The sequence below is a fragment of the Nycticebus coucang genome, chromosome 6 (genome assembly GCF_027406575.1).
Source record: "Nycticebus coucang isolate mNycCou1 chromosome 6, mNycCou1.pri, whole genome shotgun sequence".
Classification (NCBI taxonomy): domain Eukaryota; kingdom Metazoa; phylum Chordata; class Mammalia; order Primates; family Lorisidae; genus Nycticebus; species Nycticebus coucang.
Genome location: NC_069785.1, coordinates 45,554,512 through 45,581,331, shown reverse-complemented (window position 1 = coordinate 45,581,331; position 26,820 = coordinate 45,554,512). Strand labels below are relative to the sequence as shown.

At 40.2% G+C, this 26,820-nt stretch overlaps 2 protein-coding genes and 1 pseudogene across 28 annotated transcripts in view; 2 read left to right on the top strand and 1 right to left on the bottom strand.

Moving 5' to 3' along the window:
• Positions 1–26,820, top strand: part of PPIP5K1 (diphosphoinositol pentakisphosphate kinase 1) — a 64,240-nt gene that overhangs the window by 33,935 nt on the left and 3,485 nt on the right. For 17 of the 27 annotated variants that reach the window (XM_053595706.1, XM_053595702.1, XM_053595705.1 and 14 more), the window contains 2 exons: positions 659–799; positions 21,382–21,495. In XM_053595706.1, coding sequence (XP_053451681.1) covers positions 659–799; positions 21,382–21,495 — 255 coding nt within the window. The remainder of the gene's footprint in view (positions 1–658; positions 800–21,381; positions 21,496–26,820) is intronic. The other 10 variants (XM_053595726.1, XM_053595722.1, XM_053595718.1 and 7 more) reach the window with 1 other exon arrangement.
• On the top strand, positions 844–2,248 carry LOC128588942 (coiled-coil-helix-coiled-coil-helix domain-containing protein 2-like; annotated as a pseudogene).
• On the bottom strand, positions 22,977–23,628 carry LOC128588941 (vacuolar protein sorting-associated protein 29-like). Its single transcript, XM_053595757.1, has one exon. The coding sequence runs from the start codon at positions 23,611–23,613 to the stop codon at positions 23,065–23,067; it is 549 nt and encodes a 182-aa protein (XP_053451732.1). The 5' UTR covers positions 23,614–23,628; the 3' UTR covers positions 22,977–23,064.

Sequence of the window (26,820 nt, the reverse complement as noted above, 5' to 3'; positions counted from 1 at the left end):
TCTTCCAGTAGATCAGGAGGGAGAAGCATTGATGTGATGGAAATGACCAAGAAGGAACTTCCATCCCCCATCCTATTCATGCATGTTGTTTTCCTGGGCTGAGCTTCATGTGCATTGCATGCCCTCCAATTTGCATCCAAGTATTCTAGCCTTTCTACCCACATTCTAAATTGCATGAACCCTTCCTCAGATTCCATTCCCTCTCCTTTAATCTTAATTTTCATGTTCATGATATCTGAAATCTGCTATTTCCTCCCAGCTCTCTGACCTCCCTATGTCATGTTAGATCTACAGTTTCACCCCCTTACCTCTGGATCCTTGTTTTATTCCCCCAGAAATCTCAAGTGCAATGTTGGTGCTTACCCTACTGGATTCTGTTGATTTTTCCATGGGATATTGCAGGCTCTCCCTAGGTAGGATGAGAGGTGATTTGCTTCACCGGGAGGGCTTAGCAGGTAGACATTTTAAGAAATCTGGAGGTGAGAGAAACAGATTACCCTAGGAGCAATAAAGAGTTTCCTCTCCTGAGAATCTTGGATACCCCACACTCCAAAAGCCACGGACTCTCCTGATGGCTCTCAGGGACTCACCATGCTTCCTCTGCCAGTTGTGGTATATATGGCAGAAATAACATTGACTTTGCCCATCTCTTTTCTAGCAGGATTTGAAGGGTGCTCCATGGTGCCTACCATCTACCCCCTGGAAACACTGCATAATGCCCTTTCCCTGCGTCAAGTGAGTGAATTTTTGAGTAGAGTCTGCCAGCGCCACACTGATGCCCAGGCACAGGCATCTGCAGGTATGGAGGATACTCTTACGTTGTACTCCATCTCTGCCCCTAATCCCATGGCTCTTAGAATATGAAAGCAATAAAAAGATAAGACATTTCACAAAGACACAAAAGTAAATTTGAAAAAAATGTATATGGCTCACTCCTGTAATCCTAGCACTCTGAGATGGCTAAGGCCGATAGATTGCTTAAGCTCAGGAGTGTGAGACCAGCCTGAGCAAGAGCGAGACCCCGTCTCTAAAAATCGCCGGGCATTGTGCTGGGTGCCTGTAGTCCCAGCTGCTTAGGAGGCCGAGGCAACAGGATTGCTTGAGCCAAGAGTGAGTTTGCTGTGAGCTATGATGCTACAGCATTCTACCAGGGGTGATAAAGTGAGACTCTGTCTCAAAAAAAAAAAAAAAAAAAAAAGTATAATTGTATAGGCCAATTAAACATGACAGAAATATTATTCCTTCCAAGGTAATTTATAAGTTTAATGTGATCCCAATAAAAATACTATTGCTTTTCTAAAATAAATCAATTCAAAACTTCTTACTGAAAAATAAACAGCAAGCATAATAAAGAAAACCCTTAAAAGAGGAGGAATGAGAGGATACTAGCTCCACCACAGTTTAAAACTTTTACCATACAAACGTGTAGTAATAGTACATGAATAGATAGAAGGCCCAAAGAAACAAAATGGAAAATCTAGAAATATACAAAATTAGCATTTCAAAATACTGATTGAAAGACTTTTTAATAAATGAATATGGGACAACTAAACAGCCATTTAACAAAAATTAAAACTGAATGCATACTTTATAGACCAGAATAAACTCCATATAAAACAGAGATCTAAATGCAAAAATCAAATCATGATTTGATCTGCAGAATCACCAAAAACAGTCAAGCAAAAACTGTCAAAATCAACTCCATCAGAACTCTGGAAAATAGTTAAAGGTTTGTAATAACTAGAAAAATGCTGAAGTTCTAGACGCTGACCCTCTGCACACTTGCAATGCTGCATGGAAGCCGAAGCTGCACCTCCTGCATGGCCCCTCCAGCTAGACGGGCACCTCAGATGAGAACTGCACCCAAGCCAGCACCAGCAGCTCAGCTACCAGCAGCAGCCCCACCATCTGCAGTTGGCTCACTTGCTGCCACACACAGCAGCCTGGTCTGATGGCCCAAATGGCAACTACTGCAGCTGGTGTGGCTGTGGGCTCTGCAGGTGGGCACACTCTGGGTCATGCTATCACTGGGGGCTTCAGTGGAGGATGTAATATTGAGCCCTCAAACCCTGACATCACTTACCAGGAGCCTCTTGGAAGCCAGCTGGCACAGTAGCAGCAGGTTGACCCTTGCTTCTATTAGATGAAATGGTTTTTGTAATGTGCCCAGAACCAGACTGACATAAAGCTTTGTGAGGGATTCAATGAGGTGCTGAAATGATGCAAAGTTGCGAATGGATTATCCTAATCAAGAAGTACATATTGAAGAAAAGGAAAATCGCCTTTCAAGACCAAGTTAATGTAGCATGAAAATGTAATTGATAATGAAAGTATAAAGGGTAAAACCATCAGGTAAACCTCTCCTGTTATTAATAGTTTCCTTTCTTCAGAATTGTAGTAGAAGAGGGTGTTCTTAGTGGTAGAAGTTCACTGAGATGGTAAAGGATTGGGGGTAGATGTTGGTGTAGCTTCCTTAAACCAGCTGTTGTGATATTATTTCTGGAGTAATTAGAATAAAGTGATTTCCTTCAAAAAAAAAAAAAAAAGAAAAGAAAAATGCTGAATCAAGAAAGAGGCCACCTAAAATGGGCAGAAAATCACTTACCCTTGTCTCACCCACCTCCTTTGCTTGGTGGTGGTTTTGAAGATGGCAGCCCATGTTCTCAGCTCCTGGCTGGAGAGGGAGCAGAGCAGACTTTATTCTTAAAAAACTATGTTTGTCTGTTCTACTTTGTCTGTGGGCTAACTGAAGGATTATGCATGCCTACATTTGTTTTGCCTAACTTGAAACTCAGTCAAGGCAGAAAAATGGCTATCAGAAAGTGTCCTCAAAAACTTTGTAAGGCAAATGGACAACTACTACTGCCTGGGGCAAAAAAGTTATAAGTTAAGGCAAACAACAGAGGCACAGAAAGCCTGGGAAGAAAACCTGGGAAAGGGCAGCGCCTGTGGCTCAAAGGAGTGGTGCACCGGCCCCATATGCCAGAGGTGGCAGGTTCAAACCCAGCCCTGGCCAGAAACTGAAAAAAAAAGAAAGAAAACCTGGGAAAGAGTTTCTTTGGAAAATTAGGGAATTGAAACTCATCCATATGTTCCAGACAATTTAGAAAGCCATATACATGGCTAGGGAAGAGCATGTGCACAGAAAAGACCTAAGCTTTCACCTCTGACTGAACTCTGGATTGAACAGGAAGTGAAGGCTAAGGGATAGTTGTAAATGTTTTGGCTAAGCGTTAAAGGAGCACCTCAACATGCAACCAATCTGCAAAGATTAGGAGAGCTTTTCTATTTCTTTTCTTTTTGGGGTTCATGGCATTTAGGGAAACCTGAACACAGGCTAAAGAAACAGATTTCAGAGGTTGCACATAACAAAGAATATAGTGTTTACAAAAATAGTTTGGGAGAGTCACTAAACAAACAACCAGAGCCCACAGAGAATAACTAAAACAAACCCTGAGAAGGGGGGATAATCTAATGTATAAAGTAACAGTTTATAAATTTCAAAATAATTACAAACAAAAAAATATATAAAACATGAAAAAGAAAACAAAAAACAAACAAGGAAGTATGGCCCATTCATAGAAGAAATGAACATAAATGGTCCCTGAGGAAATAGAGATGTTAGACTTACTAAATAAATATTTTAATCAGCCATTTTAAATATGCTCAAAGAGCTAAGAGAAACCCTGGGCAAAGAAATAGAGGGAGCCAGGAGAATTATGCCTCAATAAATAGAGAAGAATATCAATAAAAAGGTAGAAAATATAAAAAGTAATGAAACAAAAACTCTGAGGCTGAAAAGTGCAATAATTAAAATGAAAAATTTACTGTAGGGTTTTTTTTTTTTTATTTTTTTATTTTTTTTATTTTTGGCCAGGGCTGGGTTTGAACTCGCCACCTCCGGCATATGGGACTGGCGCCCTACTCCTTGAGCCACAGGCGCTGCCCGTACTGTAGGGTTTTATAAAAGATTTGAGCAGCAGAAGAATGGATCAGTAAACTTGAAGATAAGTCAATTGAAAACATTCTGTCTAAAGAGTAAAAAGAAAAAAGAGTGAAGAAAAATGAACATAAGTCAAAGAGACCCTGGTACACTATCAAGCATGCCAGCATATGTGTAATGAATGTTACAGAAGGAAAAGAGAAAGAGGCAGAAAAAATACTTGAAGAAATAATGGCCAAAATCTTCTCAAATTTGATGAAAGACGTGAATCTATTCATCAAAATACCTCAAGCAACTTTAATAAGGATAAATGGGAAGGCATCCACACTGAGACATATTATAATCCAATTGTCAAAAGATGATAGAAAATCCTGAAAGAGGGGGGCGACACCTGTGGCTCAAAGGAGTAGGGTGCTGGCCCCATATACTGGAGGTGGAGGGTTCAAATCTAGCCCCGGCCAAAAACTGCAATAAATAAATAAATAAATAAATAACCTTAAAAAAAAAATCCTGAAAGAGGAAGAAAGCAGGAACTTTTCACCTCTAAATGATCTTGAGTAAGATTAATAGCCAAGTTCTCATCAGAAATCATGAAGACCAAAAGGATGATCTATTTTAATGCTAAAAGAAGAAAACACCATGAACTAAGACTTCTATAACTGCAAAACTGTCCAAAAATGGAAAAATGAAAACATTCCCAAACAGTGGCTGAAAGAGTTTGTCACTAGTAGACCCTTCTGACAAGATGCTAAAAGGAGCCTTTTAGGATGAAATAAAAGAATACTAGACAGTAACCTGAAGCCATATAAAAAATTAGGAATTCTGATAAAGGTAACTATATTGGTAAATATAAAAACCAGTGTTACTATATTTTTGGTTTGTATTTTTATTTCATATATAATTTTTGGTTTGTATTTTTATTTCATATATAATTTATCATGCAAATGAATAAAACAGTCACTATAAGTCTATCTTAATTGACACACCATATATAAAGATGTAATTTGTGACAATAGCACAAGGTGGGGACTGAACTTTATGACAGCAGAGTTTTTTATGTTATTGAAGCTGAATTACCATTATTTCAAACCAGATTTTTATAAATTTAGAATCTTAATTGTAATCGCCATGGTAATCACTAAGAAACTATTTTAAAATCTATACAGAAAAGGAAACAAGAAGATAATCAAAATGGTATACTAGAAAAAAAATCAATAAAACACAAAAGATAGCAGTAATGGTAGAAATGAGGAACAAAAATATAAAACATACATAAAATTAATGACAAAATGGCAGAAGTAAGCCCTTCCTTTTCAGTAATTACTTTAAATGTAAATGTATTAAGCTCTCTAGTCAAAAGGTAGGGAGAGAGTGGCAGAGTGAATTTTTTAAAATGATCCAACTATATGCTGTCTATAAGAGTTTCATTTTGTTTGTATTTTTTAAGATGGATTGCTTTATTTTCTTTTTTTTTTTTAATTGGTTTATTTTCTGACTGGAAGCTCCTTAATGTTATTACAAAAGATGTAATGTCATTTACCATGAAATTTTTTTTAAAAATCCCTCTCAGGTAGTTTCCTTACTGAAAGATTACCATAATGGGGCAAGCAGAGGAAAAGCAACCAAGATTTAGGAAAATACAATAGTGCATTTAATTTATTACTTACACTAACATATAATGCCAGAATGGTAATTATAATGTGACCTGAGATATAGGAATATAAAAGAATGAAAAGTCGAAGAAGACAAATTTCCAGCTTACACTTTTTTTTTGAGACAGAGACTCACTATGTCGCCCTCAGTAGAATGCCATATCGTTACAGCTCACAGCAACCTCAAACTCTTGGGTTTAAACGATTCTCTTGCCTTAGCCTCCCAAATAGCTGGGACTACAGGTGCCCGCCACAATGTCCGGCTATTTTTTCTTGCAGTTGTCATTGTTGTTTAGCTGGCCCCGGGCTGGGTTGGAACCCGCCAGCCTTGGTGTATGTGTCTGACACCGTACCCACTGTGCCATGGGCGCTGAGCCACCAGCTTGGACTTTTAAAACTGTAATTTCGGTAACATTCTCTTGTTGTTTTGCTTTCTAACAGATTCCACATTTCCTTATGTGTATGTGTATGTGTATGTGTATGTGTGTATGCCAACTGTGTTATATTTGACAATGGACTCACTTTAGATCCAAAGACACAAATAAGTTGAATATGAAAGAATAGAAAAAGATATTGTATGCAAATAGTAACCAAAAGAGATCTGGAGTAGCTATACTCATATCAGACAAAATAATCTTTTTCTTTTTCTCATTAAACTTTGTTTTTATGGGTCTAAAAATTCTGTGACAGATTTTTTATTGCTTCCATTAAAAAGTACTGATCATGCCTGTAATCCTAGTACTCTGGGAAGCCGAGGTTGGTGGATTGCTTGAGCACACAAGTTCAAGACCAGCCTGAGCATGAGTGAGATCCTGTCTCTAATAAAAATAAAAAACTAGCTAGGTGGGATGGTGCACGCCTATGTTCCCAGCTACTTGGGAGACTGAGGCAAAAGGACTGCTCAAGCCCAAGAGTTTGAGGTTGCTGTGAGCTGTGATGATGTGAGCCACAGCATTCTACCCAGGGCAGCAGAGTAAAACTCTGTCTCAGAAGAAAAAAAAAAAAGGTACTGATTTTAGGCTAGGCATGGTGGCTCATGCCTGTAATCCTAGCACTCTGGGAGGCCAAGGTGGGCAGATTGCTTGAGTTCAGGAGTTTGAGACCAGCCTAAGCAACAGCAAGACCTCATCTCTACTAAAAATAGAAAAATTAGCCAGGCATTGTGGCAGGCATCTGTAGTCCCAGCTATTTGGGAGGCTGAAGCAGGAGGATTTCTTGAACCCAGGAGTCCGGGTTGCTGTGAGCTATGACACCACCACAGCACTCTCCCCAGGGTGACAGAATGATACTCTGTCTCAAAAAAAGAAAGAAAAGGGCGGGGCCTGTGGCTCAAAGGGGTAGGGTGTTGGCCCCATATGCTGGAGGTGGCAGGATCAAACCCAGCCCCGGCCAAAAAAAACTGCAAAAAAAAAGCTACTCATTTAAGAAAAAAAGTACTGATTAAAAAAACTAATAACTTAAAACTGCTGCACAAAAAGAAACAAATGGTCTGCAAAACATTCTCCTTTCCTTCTGAAAGTTTTATGATGTATTGTTATCATTAACCAGTCTTTTACTATTAAACTTAAATGGCCAATTGAAACAAACAGTTCTGAGGGTGTTCTTCTACCACTAATTAAAGCTGGGGTGGCAGGTATTAGAGCTTTTACCTTCTGAGCTTTCTGGGCAGACTTGGTGACCTTGCCAGCTCCAACAGCCTTCTTGTCCACTGCTTTGATGACACCCACAGCAACTGTCTCATCTCACAAATAGTGAAATGACTGAGAGTATAGTCTGAGAAACTCAACACATGTGGGTTTGCCAGGAACCATACTGACGATGGCAGCATTACCAGATTTCAAGAATTTAAGGCCATCTTCCAGCTTCTTACCAGAGCAGCAATCAATCTTTTCCTTTAGCTCAGCAAATTTGCAGGCAATGTGAGCCATGTGACAATCCAGTACAGGAGGGTAGCCAGCACTCATTTGGCCTGTATGGTTCAGGATAATCACCTGAGCGTTGAAGCCAGCTGCTTCGATTGGTAAGTCATTTTTGCTGTCACCAGCAACGTTGCCACAACGAACATTTTTGACGGACACATTCTTTTTTTTTTTTTTTTTTTTTTTTGTGGAGACAGAGTCTCACTCCATGGCCCCCGGTAGAGTGCCATGGCCTCACACAGCTCACAGCAACCTCCAACTCCTGGGCTTAAGCGATTCTCCTACCTCAGCCTCCCGAGTAGCTGGGACTACAGGCGCCCGCCACAGCACCCAGCTATTTTTTGGTTGCAGCTCAGCCGAGGCCGGGTTTGAACCCGCCACCCTCGGTATATGGGGCCGGCGCCTTACCGACTGAGCCACAGGCGCCGCCCATGACGGACACATTCTTGACATTGAAGCCCATATTGTCCCCTGGGAGAGCTTCACTCAAAGTTTCATGGTGCGTTTAACAGACTTTACTTCAGTCGTAACATTGACTGGAGCAAAGGCAACCACCATGCCAGGTTTGAGCACCAGTCTCCACTCAGTCCACGGGGGACAGTTCCAATACCACCAATTTTGTAGACATCCTGGAGAGGCAGGTGCAAGGGCTTGTCAGTGGGACAAATCAGTGGCATAATGCAATCCAGAGCTTCAAGCAGGGTGGTTCCACTGCCATTGCTATCTTTCTGGGTGACTTTCTATCCCTCGAACCAAGGAATGTTAGCAGTGGGCTCCAACATGTTGTCAATATTCCAACCAGAAAGTGGCACAAATGCTACTGTGTCAGGGTTGAGGTCAATTTTCTTTTCTTTTTTGTTTTTGTTTTTGTTTTTGGAGACTGAGTCTCACTTTGTTGCTCTGGGTAGAGTGCTGTAGTGTCACAGCTCACAGCAGCCTCAAACTCTTGGGCTCAAGTGATCTCAGCCTCCTAGGTGGCTAAGACTAAGACCGAGGTGCCCGCCACAATGCCTGGCTACTTTTTTTTTTGTTTGTTTGTTTTTTACAGACAAGGTCCTGCAATCCACCTGCCTGGGCCTCCCAGAGTGCTAGGATTATAGGGATGAGCCACCATGCTGGGCTGGAATCCATTGTTTTAACACCAGTGATTAGTTGTTTTACACCCAGTGTGTAAACCAGAAGGGCATACTCATGGGTCTGCCCATTCTTTGAGATACCAGCTTCAAATTTGTCAGCACCAGCAGCAATAATCAGAATGGCACAGTCAATCTGAGATTGTGCTTGTAATCATGTTTTTGATAAAGTCTCTGTGCTGTGGGGCATCAATGATAATCACGTAGTATTTTCTGATCTCAAATTTCACCTCAGCTCAAAGCTGAGCTCATGCTTAGCTTTCAGTCTATTCAAGACCCAGGCAGGCATACTTAAAGGAGCCCTTTCCCATCTCAGCAGCCTCCTTCTCAAACTTTTCAATGGATTTCTTGTCAATGCCACCATATTTGTATATCAGACACCCAGTAGTGGTAGACTTAACCTGAATCTGCATGTCTAATGAAGACGATGTTGATGTGAGTCTTTTTTTTTTCTTGAGACAGAGACTCACTCCATCACCCTGAGTAGAGTGCTGTGATGTTATCATACCTCACAGCAAGTTCAAACTCTTAGACTCATGTGATCCTCTTACCTCAACCTTCTGAGTATCTGGGACTATAGGCACTACCACCATGCCTGGCTAGTTTTTCTATTTTTAGTAGTGGTGGAGTCTCACTCTTGCTCAGGCTGGTTTTGAATTCCTGAGCTCAAGAAATCTACCTGCCTCAACCTACCAGAGTGCTAGGATTACTGGCATGAGCCATAGCACCTGACTCCTTTCCCATTTTGGATTTTATGGGTGGCTTTCATAACATCTGCATTCTGGCAGCAAAATTATTGCCAAAAAAAAAAAGTTAGAGAAAAGAATCTTTAAGCAAAATATTATTATAAGAGATAGACAAGGTCATTACATATTGATAATGATATCAATTTATCAAGAAGATATAACTGTTGTAAACATATAAGCCAGGCACAGTGGCTCATGCCTATAGTCCCAGCTACTTGGAGGCTGAGGCAGGTAGGTCACTTGAGCCTAAGAGTTCAAGGCCAACCTGGACAACATAGTGAGACCCCCATCTTCTAAAAAAATGTATATATACACACATACACAAAAACGCACACTCCTGCAAACAACAGAGCCCAAAACTATATGATGCAAACATTCACAGAATTAAAAGGAGAATTCTACAATAATAATTGGAGACATCCACTTTTTTTTTTTTTTGTAGAGACAGAGTCTCACTTTATGGCCCTCGGCAGAGTGCCGTGGCCTCACGCAGCTCACAGCAACCTCCAACTCCTGGGCTTAAGCGATTCTCCTGCCTCAGCCTCCCGAGCAGCTGGGACCATAGACGCCTGCCACAACGCCCGGCTATTTTTTGGTTGCAGTCTGGCCGGGGCGGGTTTGAACCTGCCACCCTCGGCATATGGGGCCGGCGCCTTACCGACTGAGCCACAGGCGCCACCCGAGACATCCACTTTTAATAAGGGACAGAACTAGACAGAAAATCAGATCTGTAAGGAGACAGAGGATGTGAACAATGCTATAAACAGACATATATAGAACATTCTACCCAATAACCACAAAGTACAGATTCTTTTCAAGTACATATGGAATATTCTCCACAATAGACTATGTTAGGCCACAAAACAAGTCTCAATAAATTTCAAAAGACTGGAATCATACAAAGTATCTTCTCCAGCCACAATAGAATGAAGCTAGAAATCAATAATAGAAGGAAAACTGGAGAATTCACAAATATATGGAATTTAAACAATATATTCTTAACTAATGGATCAAAGAAGAAATCATAAGGGAAATTAGATTATTCTTTGAGGTGAATGAAAGTGAAAACACAGCATGTCAGAAGTTATGGGATGCAGCAAAATCAGTGCTCAGCCTTAAATTTATAGCTGTAAACAACTACATTAAAAAAGAATAAATCTCAAATATTATACCTCAAAGAATTAGAACAAGAAGAGTAAAATAAAGCCAAAGCTAACAAAACGAAGGAAATAATAAAGATTAGAATGGAGATAAAGGAAATAAAGAATAGAAAAATAGGAAGAATCAACAAAACTAAAAGTTGGTTCTTTTTTTTGAGACAGTCTGTTGCCATCATCAAGTGCGGTAGCATCATAGCTCACAGCAGCCTCAAACTCTTGGGGGTCAAGCAATCTTGCCTCCGCCTCCCAAGTAGCTGGGATTATAGGTGCCTGCCACAACACCCAGATATTTTTAGAGACAGGGTCTTGCTCCTGTTCAGGTCTCATACTTGGGAGCTCAGGCAATCCACCTGCCTCGGCCTCCCAGAGTGCTAGGATTATAGACATGAGGCATTGTGCCCAACTTCAAAAGTTGGTTCTTTGAAAAGATCAGCAAAATTGGCAAACCTTTAGCTAGACTAAGAAGAGAGAGAATAGTCAAATAAGTAAAATCAGGAATACAAGTGGGGGCATTGCTACTGACTTTACAGAAATAAAGAGGATTATAAGAGAATACTAAGAACAATTATATGCTAACAAATTAGATAAACTCGATGAAATGGACAAATTCTTAGAAATACACACTGCATAAATTGATTCAAGAGGAAGGAAATAGACCTGGCTGAATGCAGTCGCTCACATCTGTAGTCCCATTTGACAAAATCCAACATCCTTTCATGATGAAAACACTCAGCAAACTAGGAATAAAGGGGAACTTCTTCAACATGATAAAGGGCATTTATGAAAACCCATAACACATATTATACTCCTTAGCGACAGACTGAAAACTTCCCCCCTAAAATTAGAAACAAGACAAGGATGCCTGCTTCTCCCACTGCTATTCAACATTGAACTAAATGTTCTAGTCAATAAAATAAGGGGGTGGGGGTGGGAATCCAGATGGGAAAGGAAATAATAAAACTATCCCTCTTTGTAGAAGTTGTGGTCCTATAGGTAGAAAACCACAAGCCTCAAAAAACAAAACAAAACAAAAAATACCAGAGTTAATGAACAAATTCAAAAGAGAAACAGGGTACAAGATCATCTCACAAAATCAATTGTGGGGTAGAGGAGAAAAAAATCAATTGTGTTGGTATACACCAAGAATAATCCAAAATTGAAATTGGGGGGGCACCCTTAGTTCAGTGGTTAGGGTGTTGGCCACATGCTCCAGGGCTGGTGGGTTCAAACCCGGCCCGGGCCTGCTAAACAACAACAACAACAAAATAGCCGGGTGTTGCGGCAGGCGCCTGTAGTCCCAGCTACCAGGGAGGCTGAGACAAAAGAATCACTTGAGCCCAAGAGTTTGAGGTTGCTGTGAGGCAAGATGCCACAGCACTTTACCGAGGGTAACAAAGTGAGACTCTGTCTCAATAAAATAAAAAATAAAAAAATATTGAAATTAGGAAAACAATTCCATTTACTATAGTATCCAAAAAGATGAAGATACTCAGGAACAGATTTAACCAAAAAATGAAAAGATTTGTACACTGGAAACTGCAAAACATTGCTGAAAGAAATTAAAGAAGGCCTATAAAATGGAAAAAATATTTCATGTTCATATACATGTAGAAGAGACGATATTGTTAAAATAACAATGTTTCCCAAAGTGATGTGCAGATATAATGCAATCCTATCAAAATGCCAATGACTTTTTTTGTAGAAATGGAAAAGTTGATCCTTAAATTCATATGGGATTTCAGGGAGGCCTGAATAGCCAAGAAACTATTGAAAAAGAAAGAGTTTGAGGACTTGTACTGCCCAATTTCAAAACATACATACTACAGTCCTCTTTGCCTACTTGCCCTGGCAATGGAGGCCCCTTCATTGTCTATGGCTAATGTATCCTGCTTTGTAAGCTTTCATACTCTGAAAGATCTTTCTCTTCCTTGGTAAACTTTGCTTTATGCTTACCATTTTTTAAAAAAGTACTACACAGCTAAGGTAATCAAAACAATGTGGTACTACAGGCATTGTGGTAGCTCCCTGTAGTCCCAGCTACTCAGGAGGCTGAGGGAACAGGATTGCTCAAGCCCAGGAGTTTGAGGTTGCTGTGAGCTGTGATGACACCATGGCACTCTACCCAGGGCGACAGAGTGAAACTCTGTCTCAAAACAAACAAAAAACAAGAACAACAACAACAAAATGAAAAACAATGTGGTATTGCCATAAGGATAAACATATAAACCAAGGAAATAGAATATCTGAGTCCAAGAGTAACTCACACATCTATGACCAGCTGGTTTTCAGAAGCCAATGGAGAAAGAATAGTCTCTTCAATAAATGGTGCTGGAACCATGAGATATTCACATGCAAAAGAATAAAGCCGGACCCCTCCCTCACACCATATAAAAAATTAACTTGTGCATCAGTGACCTAAATATGAAGGCTAAAACTATAAAACTCTTAGAAGACATAGGGTAAATCTTCATAACCTTAGTTATTTCTAGTGGATTCCTAGATAGAACAAAAGGAGAAGCAACAAAAGAAAAAAAAGAGATAAATTTGACTTCATCAAAATTAAAGCACTTATTTATCAAAGTATATTATCAAAAAGTGAAAAGGCACTCTATAGAAAGAAAGAAATTATTTGCAAATCAGATTTCAAATAATTAGAACATAACAGCTTAATAAAAAGACAACCCAATTTAAAAATTAGGCAAAGGACTGGAATTGACATTTCTCCAAAGAAAATATACAAATAACCAAGAAGCACATGAAAAGAAGCATATCTTCATTAGTCATTAGGGATATGTAAATCTAAACCACAATGAGATACCACTTTGACCCCCTAGGATGGCTATTAAAAAAAAAAAGAAAAAGAAAAATTATCTCTAGAGCAGTGGTTTTCAACCTTTTTTATCTCGCCGCACACTTGAAGATGTAGTTAAATTTCCGTGAGACACTTAAATTATGTTGATAAAAAAAATGAGTAAAACAAAAGAATATACTTATATTCTTTTAAAATTTTCACATTACAACTAAGGTTCTCTCACAGCACACTGGTTAAAAATCACTGCTTTAAAGGTAAAAATAGGGAATGGGGCTGAAAGGCACAAAGGAAGGAAATGTATTTTCCTTGAGTGTGCCTTCTTAGATAGCTTTGACTTGTGAACCTGTAAATGTTCTTCAAAATAGGAAACCAAAACAAAAAGGATAAGAAATGAACCCTATAAATGAAAAGAAAGACCGGGCGGCGCCTGTGGCTCAGTGAGCAGGGCGCTGGCCCCATATGCCGAGGGTGGCGGGTTCAAACCCAGCCCCGGCCAAAACTGCAACAAAAAAATAGCTGGGTGTTATGGCGGGCGCCTGTAGTCCCAGCTACTCAGGAGGCTGAGGCAGGCGAATCACCTAAGCCCAGGAGTTGGAGGTTGCTGTGAGCTGTGTGATGCCACGGCACTCTACCGAGGGCCATAAAGTGAAACTCTGTCTCTACAAAAAAAAAAAAAAAAGAAAAAAAGAAAGACCATACCCACACAGGTAGAATAATTTTTCAAATAACTTTGGAATATTTCACTCTGACTGTAAATTTTTGGATGAGACAAAAATAATTATAAAATAATTTTAATCCTTATTTAGTAGTTTAATTGTTAGCAATGATATTAATACTATAGTGATATTGATACTGTCTTGATGTATTTGTGTTATAAATTAATGCGAATAGGAATTATGTTCCTATTATTAGGAACAAGGATTTTCAAAGTAAGGTAAATTAAATATGAGTATAAAATTCAAAAAACTTTAAAAATGCTGTAATGTTGGCTGGGTGTGGTGTCTCATACCTGTAATCCTAGCTCTTTGGGAGGCTAAGGTGAGAGGATTGCATGAGGCCAGGAGTTCGACAGCAGCTTGGGCAATATATTGAGATCTTGTCTCTACAAAAGATAAAAAAAAAAAATTAGCCAATGTTGTGGAGGGCACCTGTAGTTCTAGCTACTTGGGAGGCTTCAGCTCAAGAATTTGAGGTTGCAATGAGGTATTTGCAATTGCGTCACTGTACTCTAACCTGGGCAAGAAAGCAAGACCTTGTCTTTTAAAAAAAAGTATATATAACAAAGTAGGCTGAATATATGAAAATCAACAAGCCCATAATAGATCCTACAAAAAAATGATAATAAAATAAAATTAGCCAGGCAAGCTGGTTCACACCTGTAATCCTGGCACTCTGGGAAGCCGAGGTGGATGGATTGCCTGAGCTCACGAGTTCAAGACCAGCCTGAGCAAGAGCTGTCTCTAAAAGAGTCTTCCAGACACTATCCCTAAAAATAGCTGGGTATTAAGGCAGGTGCCTCTAGTCCCAGCTACTTGGGAGGCTGAGGCAAGAGAATCACTTGAGCCCAAGAGTTTGAGGTTGCTATGAGCTATGATGTCACGGCTCTCTACCAAGGATGACAAAGTGAAACTCTGTCTCAAAAAAATAAATAAAATACAATAAAATAAAATTATACTTGTCCACCACTATTAGAGAATACTTTTCATCAACTCTTTACTTTGAAAGGCAATTAAAGAGAAATAAACATTTAACCTACCTTTCAGTAAGAACTGCAGTTGAAAATAATCAAATATCCCTGGGTGAACAGGGAAAGCTCTTCTTTACAGAAAATATGTTAGGTAATAAATGCAGAAGGATTGACGGAATTAGAAAATCACCATTTGGGGCCGTGCCTGTGGCTCAGTTGGTAGGGCGCCGGCCCCATATACCGAGGGTGACGGGTTCAAGCCTGGCCCCGGCCAAACTGCAACCAAAAAATAGCCAGGCGTTGTGGCGGGCGCCTGTAGTCCCAGCTACTTGGGAGGCTGAGGCAAGAGAATTGCTTAAGCCCAGGAGTTGGAGGTTGCTGTGAGCTATGTGAGGCCACGGCACTCTACCGAGGGCCATAAAGTGAGACTCTGTCTCTACAAAAAAAAGGAAATCACCATTTGACACAGCTAATAAAGAAAACTAAAGATACTAACACCATTAAGTGAAACATTGATGGGGAACTAGATATCCTTCAAAGAATCACTCGCGATCAGATGATTAGAAAGAAAACTTCACAATAGTGAGATGTCGTGGATGCCACCTTAATCTAGTTAGTAAATTTAGCCTTATTTATAATGGGACAATGAGACATTACATGTATCCAGTATGATACAACATAAAGTATACAGGATCACCTCTTAAAGTATTCTTTTTTTTTTTTTCTGAGACAAGAGTCTCACTCTGCCACCCTGAGTAGAGCGCCATGGCTTCATATCTCACAGCAACCTCAAACTCTTGAGCTTGAGCAATCCTCCTGCCTCAGCCTCCTGAGTAGCTGGGACTATAGGCATGTAACATGATGATAGGCTAATGTTTTTGTTTTTAATAGAGGTGGAGGTCTCAGTCTGCTCTTGAACTCCTGAGCTCAAGCAATCCACCTACGTTGGCTTCCCAGAGTGCTAGGATTACAGGCATGAGCCACTACACCCGGCCTCTTAAAGTATTCTTAACAAAATTATTTCACCTCAATAATCTAATTAGGTCTTTTAGATCTAACTTCCAATTTATAGGAAATATAAGGGATAATAAGTTAAATGATTCTATGTAGAAGCAATCAGACAAGTTCAGAATGTAGGACATGACATATTACAGAACAACTGGCCTGGTCTTTTAAAAAAGTTAGTATGAAAAAGAGCAGGGTGGGGCCAGGCACCCATAGCTCAGTGAGTAGGGCATCAGCCACGTACCCCAAGGCTGGCAGGTTCAAACCCAGCCCGGGCCTGCTAAACAACAATGACAATTGCAACAAAAAAATAGCTGGGTGTTGTGGCGGGTGCTTGAGGTCCCAGCTACTGGGGAGGCTGAGGCAAGAGAATCACTTAAGCCTAAGAGTTTGAGGTTGCTATGAGCTGTGACCCCACAGCACTCTACCAAAGGTGACACAGTGAGACTCTGTTTCAAAAAAATGAAGAGCAGGGTGGGAGGCACTATATAAATTAAAATAGAACAAAATGCAGTGCCTAGCTCATGTTTGGATCTTGCTACAAAAGACATTTGTGCTGAGCGGATTGGCTTAACACCTAAGTCCTAGCTACTTAGAATGCTGAGGCGGAAATGAGACCCTAGAACAACTGTACTTGATAGACACATATAGAACACTCCACCCAAAGATAAAGAATATACATTCTTCTCATCACCCCATGGAACATTCTCCAAAATTGATCATATCCTGGGACACAAAACAAATATCAACAGAATCAAAAGAATTGAAATTTTACCTTGTATCTTCTCAGACCATAAGGCCTTAAAGGTGGAACTCAACTCTAACAAAAATGCTCGACCCCACCCAAAGGCATGGAAATTAAACAATCTTCTGTTGAATAACAGATGGGTGCAGGAAGAAATAAAACAGGAAATCATTAACTTCCTTGAGCATAACAACAATGAAGACACAAGCTACCAAAACCTGTGGGATACTGCAAAAGCAGTTTTGAGAGGAAAATTCATCGCTTTAGATGCCTACATTCGAAAAACAGAGAGCACATCAACAATCTCACAAGAGATCTTATGGAATTGGAAAAAGAAGAACAATCTAAGCCTAAACACAGTAGAAGAAAAGAAATATCCAAAATCAAATCAGAGATCAATGAAATTGAAAACAAAAGAATCATTCAGAAAATTAATGAAACAAGGAGTTGGTTTTTTGAAAAAATAAATAAAATAGATAAACCATTGGCCAGACTAACGAGGAATAGAAAAGTAAAATCTCCAGTAACCTCAATCAGAAATGATAAAGGGGAAATAACAACTGATCCCACAGAGATACAAGAGATCATCTCTGAATACTACCAGAAACTCTACGCCCAGAAATTTGACAATGTGAAGGAAATGGATCAATATTTCCACCATCTCCCTAGACTCACCCTCTCCCTAGAATCACACCCTCTCCCTAGACTCAGCCAGGAAGAAATAGAGCTCCTGAACAGACCAATTTCAAGCACTGAGATCAAAGAAACAATAAAAAATCTTCCAACCAAAAACTGCCCTGGTCCAGATGGCTTCACTCCAGAATTCTATCAAACCTTCAAGGAAGAGCTTATTCCTGTACTGCAGAAACTATTCCAAAAAATTGAGGAAGAAGGAATCTTCCCCAACACATTCTATGAAGCAAACATCACCCTGGTACCAAAACCAGGAAAAGACCCAAACAAAAAGGAGAATTTCAGACCAATCTCACTCATGAATATAGATGCAAAAATTCTCAACAAAATCCTAGTCAATAGATTACAGCTTATCATCAAAAAAGTCATTCATCATGATCAAGTAGGCTTCATCCCAGGGATGCAAGGCTGGTTTAACATACGCAAGTCCATAAACGTTATCCACCATATTAACAGAGGCAAAAATAAAGATCATATGATCCTCTCAATAGATGCAGAAAAAGCATTTGATAAAATCCAGCATCCGTTTCTAATTAGAACACTGAAGAGTATAGGCATAGGTGGCACATTTCTAAAACTGATTGAAGCTATCTATGACAAACCCACAGCCAATATTTTACTGAATGGAGTAAAACTCAAAGCTTTTCCTCTTAGAACTGGAACCAGACAAGGTTGTCCTCTGTCACCTTTACTATTCAACGTAGTGCTGGAAGTTCTAGCCAATACAATTAGGCAAGACAAGGAAATAAAGGGAATCCAAATGGGAGCAGAGGAGGTCAAACTCTCCCTCTTTGCTGACGACATGATCTTATACTTAGAGAACCCCAAAGACTCAACCACAAGATTCCTAGAAGTCATCAAAAAATACAGTAATGTTTCAGGATATAAAATCAATGTCCACAAGTCAGTAGCCTTTGTATACACCAATAACAGTCAAGATGAGAAGCTAATTAAGGACACAACTCCCTTCACCATAGTTTCAAAGAAAATGAAATACCTAGGAATATACCTAACGAAGGAGGTGAAGGACCTCTATAAAGAAAACTATGAAATCCTCAGAAAGGAAATAGCAGAGGATGTGAACAAATGGAAGACATACCATGCTCATGGACGGGAAGAATCAACATTGTTAAAATGTCTATACTTCCCGGGGCGACGCCTGTGGCTCAGTGAGCAGGGCGCCAGCCCCATATACCGAGGGTGGCGGGTTCAAACCCAGCCCCGGCCAAACTGCAACAAAAAAATAGCCGGGCATTGTGGCAGGCGCCTGTAGTCCCAGCTGCTTGGGAGGCTGAGGCAGGAGAATCGCTTAAGCCCAGGACTTGGAGGTTGCTGTGAGCTGTGTGATGCCACGGCACTCTACTGAGGGCCATAAAGTGAGACTCTGTCTCTACAAAAAAAAAAAAAAAAATGTCTATACTTCCCAAAGCAATCTACCTATTCAATGCCATTCCTATCAAAATACCAACATTGTACTTTCAAGATTTGGAAAAAATGATTCTGCGTTTTGTATGGAACCGGAAAAAACCCCGTATAGCTAAGGCAGTTCTTTGTAACAAAAATAAAGCTGGGGGCATCAGCATACCAGATTTTAGTCTGTACTACAAACTAGTGCTCAAGACAGCATGGTACTGGCACAAAAAACAGAGACATAGACACTTGGAATCGAATTGAAAACCAAGAAATGAAACTAACATCTTACAACCACCTAATCTTCGATAAACCAAACAAGAACATACCTTGGGGGAAAGACTCCCTATTCAATAAATGGTGTTGGGAGAACTGGATGTCTACATGTAAAAGACTGAAACTGGACCCACACCTTTCCCCACTCACAAAAATTGATTCAAGATGGATAAAGGACTTAAATTTAAGGCATGAAACAATAAAAATCCTCCAAGAAAGCATAGGAAAAACACTGGAAGATATTGGCCTGGGGAAAGACTTCATGAAGAAGACTGCCATGGCAATTGCAACAACAACAAAAATAAACAAATGGGACTTCATTAAACTGAAAATCTTCTGTACAGCTAAGGAGACAATAGCCAAAGCAAAGAGACAACCTACCCAATGGGAAAGGATATTTGCATATTTTCAATCAGACAAAAGCTTGATAACTAGGATCTATAGAGAACTCAAATTAATCCACATGAAAAAAGCCAACAATCCCATATATCAATGGGCAAGAGACATGAATAGAACTTTCTCTAAAGATGACAGACAAATGGCTAACAAACACATGAAAAAATGCTCATCATCTCTATATATTAGAGAAATGCAAATCAAAACAACCCTGAGATATCATCTAACCCCAGTGAGAATGGCCAACATCACAAAATCTCAAAACTGCAGATGCTGGCGTGGATGCGGAGAGAAGGGAACACTTTTCACTGCTGGTGGGACTGCAAACTAGTACAACCTTTCTGGAAGGAAGTATGGAGAAACCTCAAAGCACTCAAGCTAGACCTCCCATTTGATCCTGCAATCCCATTACTGGGCATCTACCCAGAAGGAAAAAAATCCTCTTATTGTAAGGACACTTGTACTAGGGACTGTTTATTGCAGCTCAATTTACAATCGGAAATTGTAAACAATTGGAAATTGTGGAAACAGCCTAAATGCCCACCAACCCAGGAATGGATTAACAAGCTGTGGTATATGTATACCATGGAATACTATTCAGCCATTAAAAAAAATGGAGTCTTTACATCCTTCGTATTAACCTGGATGGAAGTGGAAAACATTATTCTTAGTAAAGCATCACAAGAATGGAGAAGGATGAATCCTATGTACTCAATTTTGATATGAGGACAATTAATGACAATTAAGGTTATGGGGGGGCAAGCAGAAAGAGGGACGGAGGGAGGGGGATGGGGCCTTGGTGTGTGTCACACTTTATGGGGGCAAGACATGATTGCAAGAGGGACTTTACCTAACAATTGCAATCAGTGTAACCTGGCTTATTGTACCCTCAATGAATCCCCAACAATAAAAAAAAAAAAAAAAAAGAATGCTGAGGTGGGAAGATTGCCTAAGTCCAGAAGTTTGAGGTTGTTGTGAGCTATGATCAGGCCACTGCACTCCAGCCTGGTTGAGAGTGCAAGACCCTGTCTCTAGGAAAAAAAGAGAGAGATAGAGAAACATTTGGAAAGTATTTGGGGAAATTCGAATATGGACCTGGTATTGGATGATAATAGGGAATTATTTTAAATTTTGTTCAGCTTGGTGTGTGGCTAGAAAGGAAGAATTCCTTATGTTTAGAAGTGCATATTGAAGTATTTAAAGGTGAAATGTTCTATGATATCTATCATTTATTTTAGAGAACTTTAGCATGAAGAAATAGATGACAAAATTAAATGTAGGAGATGAGTATATAGGTATTGATTGCACTTTTTTTTCTTTTTCTTTTTTTCTGAGACAGAGTCTTACTCTGTTGCCCCAGGCTAGAATGTCATGGCATCAGCAACCTCAAACTCTTGGGCTCTAGCAATCTCCTGCCTCAGCCTCCCGAGTAGCTGGTACTACTGGCACCTGCCATAATGCCCAGTTAATTCTCTATTTTTTTAATAGAGACAGGGTCTTGCTCTTGCTCAGACTAGTCTCCAACTCCTGAGCTCAAGTGATCCTCCCACCTTTGCCACCCAGAGTGCTAGGATTACAGGCATGAGCCACCATGCTTGGTCTCAACTACTTTTTAAAAATGTTTGGAAATGTTCATATTATGGAATTTAAAAAATTGAAAATGGTTTGGAGGAACAGTCCCTAGGAAATGCTAATTCCTAGCCCAAGGAAGGGTAAGTTGGCTTTGACTTATATTAAGAACGTATGGCTCTTGAATTTTTCCTCATATGCCTTTTTTTCTTCCCTCTCCCCACTACCTATCTAGCCCTCTTTGACTCTCTGCACAGCAACCAAGCTTCAGATAGCACGTTCTCCCCACCCCGTACTCTTCACTTACCTCCCCTGCAACTACGGCAGCGCTCTGAGAAGCCTCCTTGGTGTAAGTAACCCTTTGGAATTGCCTAGTTAAAAGCCAAGCAGAATGGAGGGAGTGGTGAATGAGAGACCTGTTGCATAAGGGGAAAAAAGAGGAGGGTTGGAAGACCAGAAATATCCGCTCGGGAGGCAGTCTCACCTGCCACTTCTAAGATGAGTGGAGAGCCTGCTTATTCTTTCCCTGCAAATCTGTCCTCCATGTTCCCTCTAACTCATTTGAGTGAGACTCTTCTCTGATTTTAGGAAATTATCTTAAACTGTGAGAGTGGCTCTCTCCGAAAGGTGAGAAAAAGATAGAGACTTCATTCTCCTCCAATTCCCATTTGATCTCTACAGTTTTCTCCAGTAAAGATGCCTAATAGGTAACCTAGACATCTAGAAAAGCTGGGACAGGAAACTAGAATCTGCTACTTATTTCTACACATCCCTTCTCTCGGGCTGGTTTTTCCCTCTCTCTTTTTTTTATTATTTCTAGCCTATCACTAGTTATTTTTGGTAACTGTGTGAACAGAGGAGCCACAAGAAGTTCTTAAGGTGACTATAAGGAGGGAAAGATACTAGGAGTAATCAGAGGTGGGGCTATATATGGACCAGAGGCACCATTGAGAGAAACATCCTTCCCTTATCATCTTGCCTCCTGAAATCGAAGATGCCTTTCATTATTTTACATGGATAGGATGGAAGCAAAGATTTATATTTCAGCTTTGGGGTTAACAGTTGTAGAATTTTGCCCTTCTCATGGCACTCTGCATGAGGAAGAAAATTTCCTCCCTGACACCAAGAATTCTTCTCCTGAATTTCTTTTCTTTTTTTTTTTTTTTGTAGAGACAGAGTCTCACTATACTGCCCTTGGGTAGAGTGCCGTGGCGTCACACGGCTCACAGCAACCTCTAACTCTTGGGCTAACACGATTCTCCTGCCTCAGCCTCCCGAGCAGCTGGGACTACAGGCGCCCGCCACAACGCCCGGCTATTTTTTTTTTGTTGCAGTTTGACCGGGGCTGGGTTTGAACCCGCCACCCTCGGCATATGTGGCCCGCGCCCTACTCACTGAGCCACAGGCGCCGCCCTCTCCTCCTGAATTTCATATTATCCTATGCTCATCTTGATATTGCCCTTTTTACCTCTCTCCTGGAATGTTTATGGGTTCTGCTCCCCTGAAATCTTATTCTTTTTTTTTTTTATAAATGAAAGGTAAATGTTTATTACGGGGGAAGAGAAAAATGCATACAAGAAAGTTTAGATTCTTTCTTTTCATGCACTACTTTTAGGATAAAGTTCCAAATAATTAACTTTGAAGGTATTTACAGGGATAAATTTTTCTCAGCACATGACCATTTACGGTGTGGTGGACATTTTTTCATACAAGCCATAAACTGTAAACTAAATATATTCTCATAGTTGACAAGAAGCTTAGAGCAATTATGTATTAATATTAACAAAGATGATATATTTTACTGCAAAATATTATAAAAGTGATACAATCTTGTGACTGTTAAATGTTTAATTACTTGATCTGAAGAGGAATGAACAACAACAACAAAACCAGAAAAGTCATCAAGACAGGCCTGGCTTTAAGACTTTTTATATTCAATTCGTTCTACTTTCACGTCATATCCAATGAGCTGATATACATAAGTGACCACTGTGGAAGCTTGGATATCCATCAACACAAATGATGGGATAATGTTTGTTTCCAAGGCATTATGTGCTCCAGTGGCAGAACCTGGGTTAATGTAGAATTTATTTTCATGCTCAAATGCTTCAAATTTGTGTGTGTGTCCCAAGATAAGAATGTCCACATCAAACTGCCTCTGCAACAGGGCTAAGCCGGCCATGTCTCCCCATGGAATAACTTGATGTCCATGGATCAAACCAATTTTGAACTGTCCAACAGTCACAACTTTCTGTTCTGGATAATTCAGATTCTCATCAAAGTCTCCTCTCACAATATGGACATCAGCAGCCAGAGTCTTAAGGTAGTCATAACTCTCTTTGGTGCAAAGGTTTCCTGTACAGAGAATGTGCTGAATCTTTCCTGGCACCAGAAGTTTTTTGAATTTAGCTGGCAAACTGTTGCACCGGTGTGGGATGTGCAGATCTCCTAATACCAACACCAACATCCTGTCACCGGGATCCACTCACTTACCACAACCACCGCCACCCTCTTCCTCAGGCTTCTTCTGAAATCTTATTCTTATCCCTCTTCTATTTCTGTCTGACCTCTTTGATTTGCCTGAATTAAACCACAAGCTGGATATTAAGATTACTTTTATATTTGCGTAAAGCTTAACTCGCATCTTTTCTTTTTCTTTTTCCCATCTATACCTTTGTTTGGGTATTAGGGGTGTATCCTCATTGGTAAACATCTTTTTTGTTTGTTTGTTTTTTGAGACAGAGTCTCATTGTGTCACAGCTCACAGCAACCTCAAACTCTTAGGCTTTGGTAATTCTCTTGCCTCAGCCTCCCAAGTAGCTAGGACTACAAGTGCCTGCCACAATGCCTGGCTGTTTTTTTGTTGTTGTTCTAGTTGTCATTGTTGTTTTTAGCAGGCTTGAGCTGGGTTCGAACCCACCAGCCCCAGTGTATGTGGCCAGTGCCCTAGCCACTGAGCTACAGGCACTGAGCCTATCATTTTTGTTTTTTTTCTTTTTGAGACAAGTCTGACTATATTGCCCAAGGCTAGAGTGCCATGGTATCAGCCTAGCTCATACCAACCTCAAACTCCTAGGTTTCAATGAACCTGCCTCAGCCTCCTTAGTAGCTAGGACTATAGGTGCCTATCATAACGCTAATTTGGTTTTTCTTCTATTTTCAGTAGGGCCAAGGTTTCATTCTTGCTCAGGCTGGTCTTAAATTCCTGAGCTTAGGAGATTCTCCTGCCTCGGCCTCCCAAAGTGCTAGGATTGCAGGTGTGAGCCACCATGCTCAGCCAATAAACATCTTCTTTAGGGTCTGTCTGCACCAGACATAGGCCCCATGGCTCTTACCGTAACACAAACCATTTTCCTCTCCTTTCTGTTTGAAGCATACCTCCTCTGATCCTTTATAAAAGATAGAAGAGAGACAACTAGCATACCTTATAAACTCAATGACTGAGCTTTTGCAGGCTCAGATTTGCCAGGTGTGAGCTTTTCTAGGTTTTCTTTGATGATAATCTATTTGGGTATCTTCTGTTTCTAATAGTTATGATGTTTACAAAGGGAAAAGTAGGTTACTCTCTTACTAGAGGTCAATGCAGAAGTAGAGGTTGTGGTAGGAATCGTCCCACAGTATGATTAAAGATTCTTTTTTTTTTTTTTTGTAGAGACAGAGTCTCACTGTACCACCCTTGGGTAGAGTGCTGTGGCGTCACACGGCTCACAGCAACCTCTAACTCTTGGGCTTACGCAATTCTCTTGCCTCAGCCTCCCGAGCAGCTGGAACTACAGGCGCCTGCCACAACGCCCAGCTATTTTTTGGTTGCAGTTTGGCCGGGGCTGGGTTTGAACCCTCCACCCTCGGCATATGGGGCCAGCGCCCTACTCACTGAGCCACAGGCGCCGCCCATGATTAAAGATTCTAAGGACTTTCTTATGCTATTCTCAGGATATGGGAAATTCACTTTGTTTTCTGTGTATATAATCTGCACAAGCCTGTAATTTAAAGGGTCCCAAGATTTACAGGGTCTTAACTTTGAATCCATGGATAGGTTTCAGGGTAGAGTCTTTAAGCCTCAAGAATCATATATAAAGATTAGTGTGAATATTTGTACATACATATTTTCCTGGAAGATAATCTATGATTTTCAATAGTGCCTCAAGGGAGTCAGAAAGGTTAAGAACTTCTGCCATGTAGAGATTCTGTGGCAGTCTTCTATCTTTGGGTAAATCTTTTTCTTTCCCATTCTTCTTATTTATGAGATTTTTCTATATTCTGCTTACTTATCTCTTGGGCTATTAATAATGATTACCTCTACCCCCAAAATACATTGATTACTTTAAATAATGATTCTTAACAAAAGGTATACATCATACTCAATTGGGAGTGTTTCAACAAAATGATATTGCCCTGATCCTTTTCCCTTCCCCTCACCTATGATCCAGAATTAGAATTTCTGGAGATGGAATCTGGGGATTTGTATTTAAGGAAACTTTTTGACAGGCTTAGTGCCCATGTTCAGTGGTTAGAGCGCTGGCCACATTTACTGGGGCCGGCGTGTTCGAACCTGACCTGGGCCTGCTAAAATAACAATGACAACTGCAACAAAAAAAACCCAGCCAGGTATTGTGGGGGGTGCCTGTAGTCCCAACTACTTGGGAGGTTAAGGCAAAAGAATCACTTAAGCCCAAAAGTTTGAAGTTGCTGTCAGCTGTGATGCCACAGCACTCTACCAAGGGTGACACAGTGAGACTCTGTCTCAAAAAAAAAACAACAAAACAAAACTTTTTGACAATTTTTAATTGATGTATAATAGTAATATGTGAGGTAATTTAATACATTAGTATCATTTGTAAGATCAAATTGTTGTACTTGGGATATCCACCCAAGAATTCTTTCAATTCTTCTCCTGTAGCTATTTTGAAATATATAATAGATTATTGTAAATTATAGTCATCCTACTGATCTGTTTAATACTGGGTCTTATTTCTTCTGTCAAAACATATTGTGCCCATTCATCAATTTCTCTTCATTTCCTTCTCCTGTCTTTCTTGTTTTTCTGTACTTGTCTTATTTCACTTAATATAATGACCTCCAGTTATATCCATGTTGGTGCAAATGACAGATTTCATTGTTTTTTTGATGGATAATATTCCATTTTATATATATATCATAGTTTTCTTTATCCATTCATCTGTTTTTGTTTTGAGACAGAATCTTACTCTTTTGCCCTATGTAGATGCTGTTGCATCATAGCTCACAGCAACCTCAAACTCCTAGGCTCAAGCAGTCCTCTTGTCTTAGCCTCCCAAGTAGCTGGCCCTACAAGCACCCACCACAAATCCCAGCTAGTTTTTTTCGAGACAGAGTTTCACTATGTTGCCCTCTATAGAGTGCTGTAGTGCCACAGCTCACAGCAACCTCAAACTCTTGGGCTTAGGTGATTCTCTTGTCTCAGCCTCCCAGGTAGCTGGGACTATAGGCACCCACCACAACACCTGGCTATTTTTTGGTTGCAGTTGTCATTGTTGTTTGGCAGGCCCGGGCTGAGTTTGAACCCGCCAGCTCTGGTGTATGTGGCTGGTACCCTAGCCGCTGAGCTACAGGTGCTGAGCCTAATTTTTCTATTTTTAGTAGAGACAGGGGTCTTACTCTTGCTCAGGCTGGTCTTTAAATCCTGAGCTCAAGC

Coding starts and splice junctions, on each gene's coding strand:
- LOC128588941 (XM_053595757.1), bottom strand. CDS start 23,613: ATGTTGGTGTTGGTATTAGGAGATCTGCACATCCCACACCGGTGCAAC.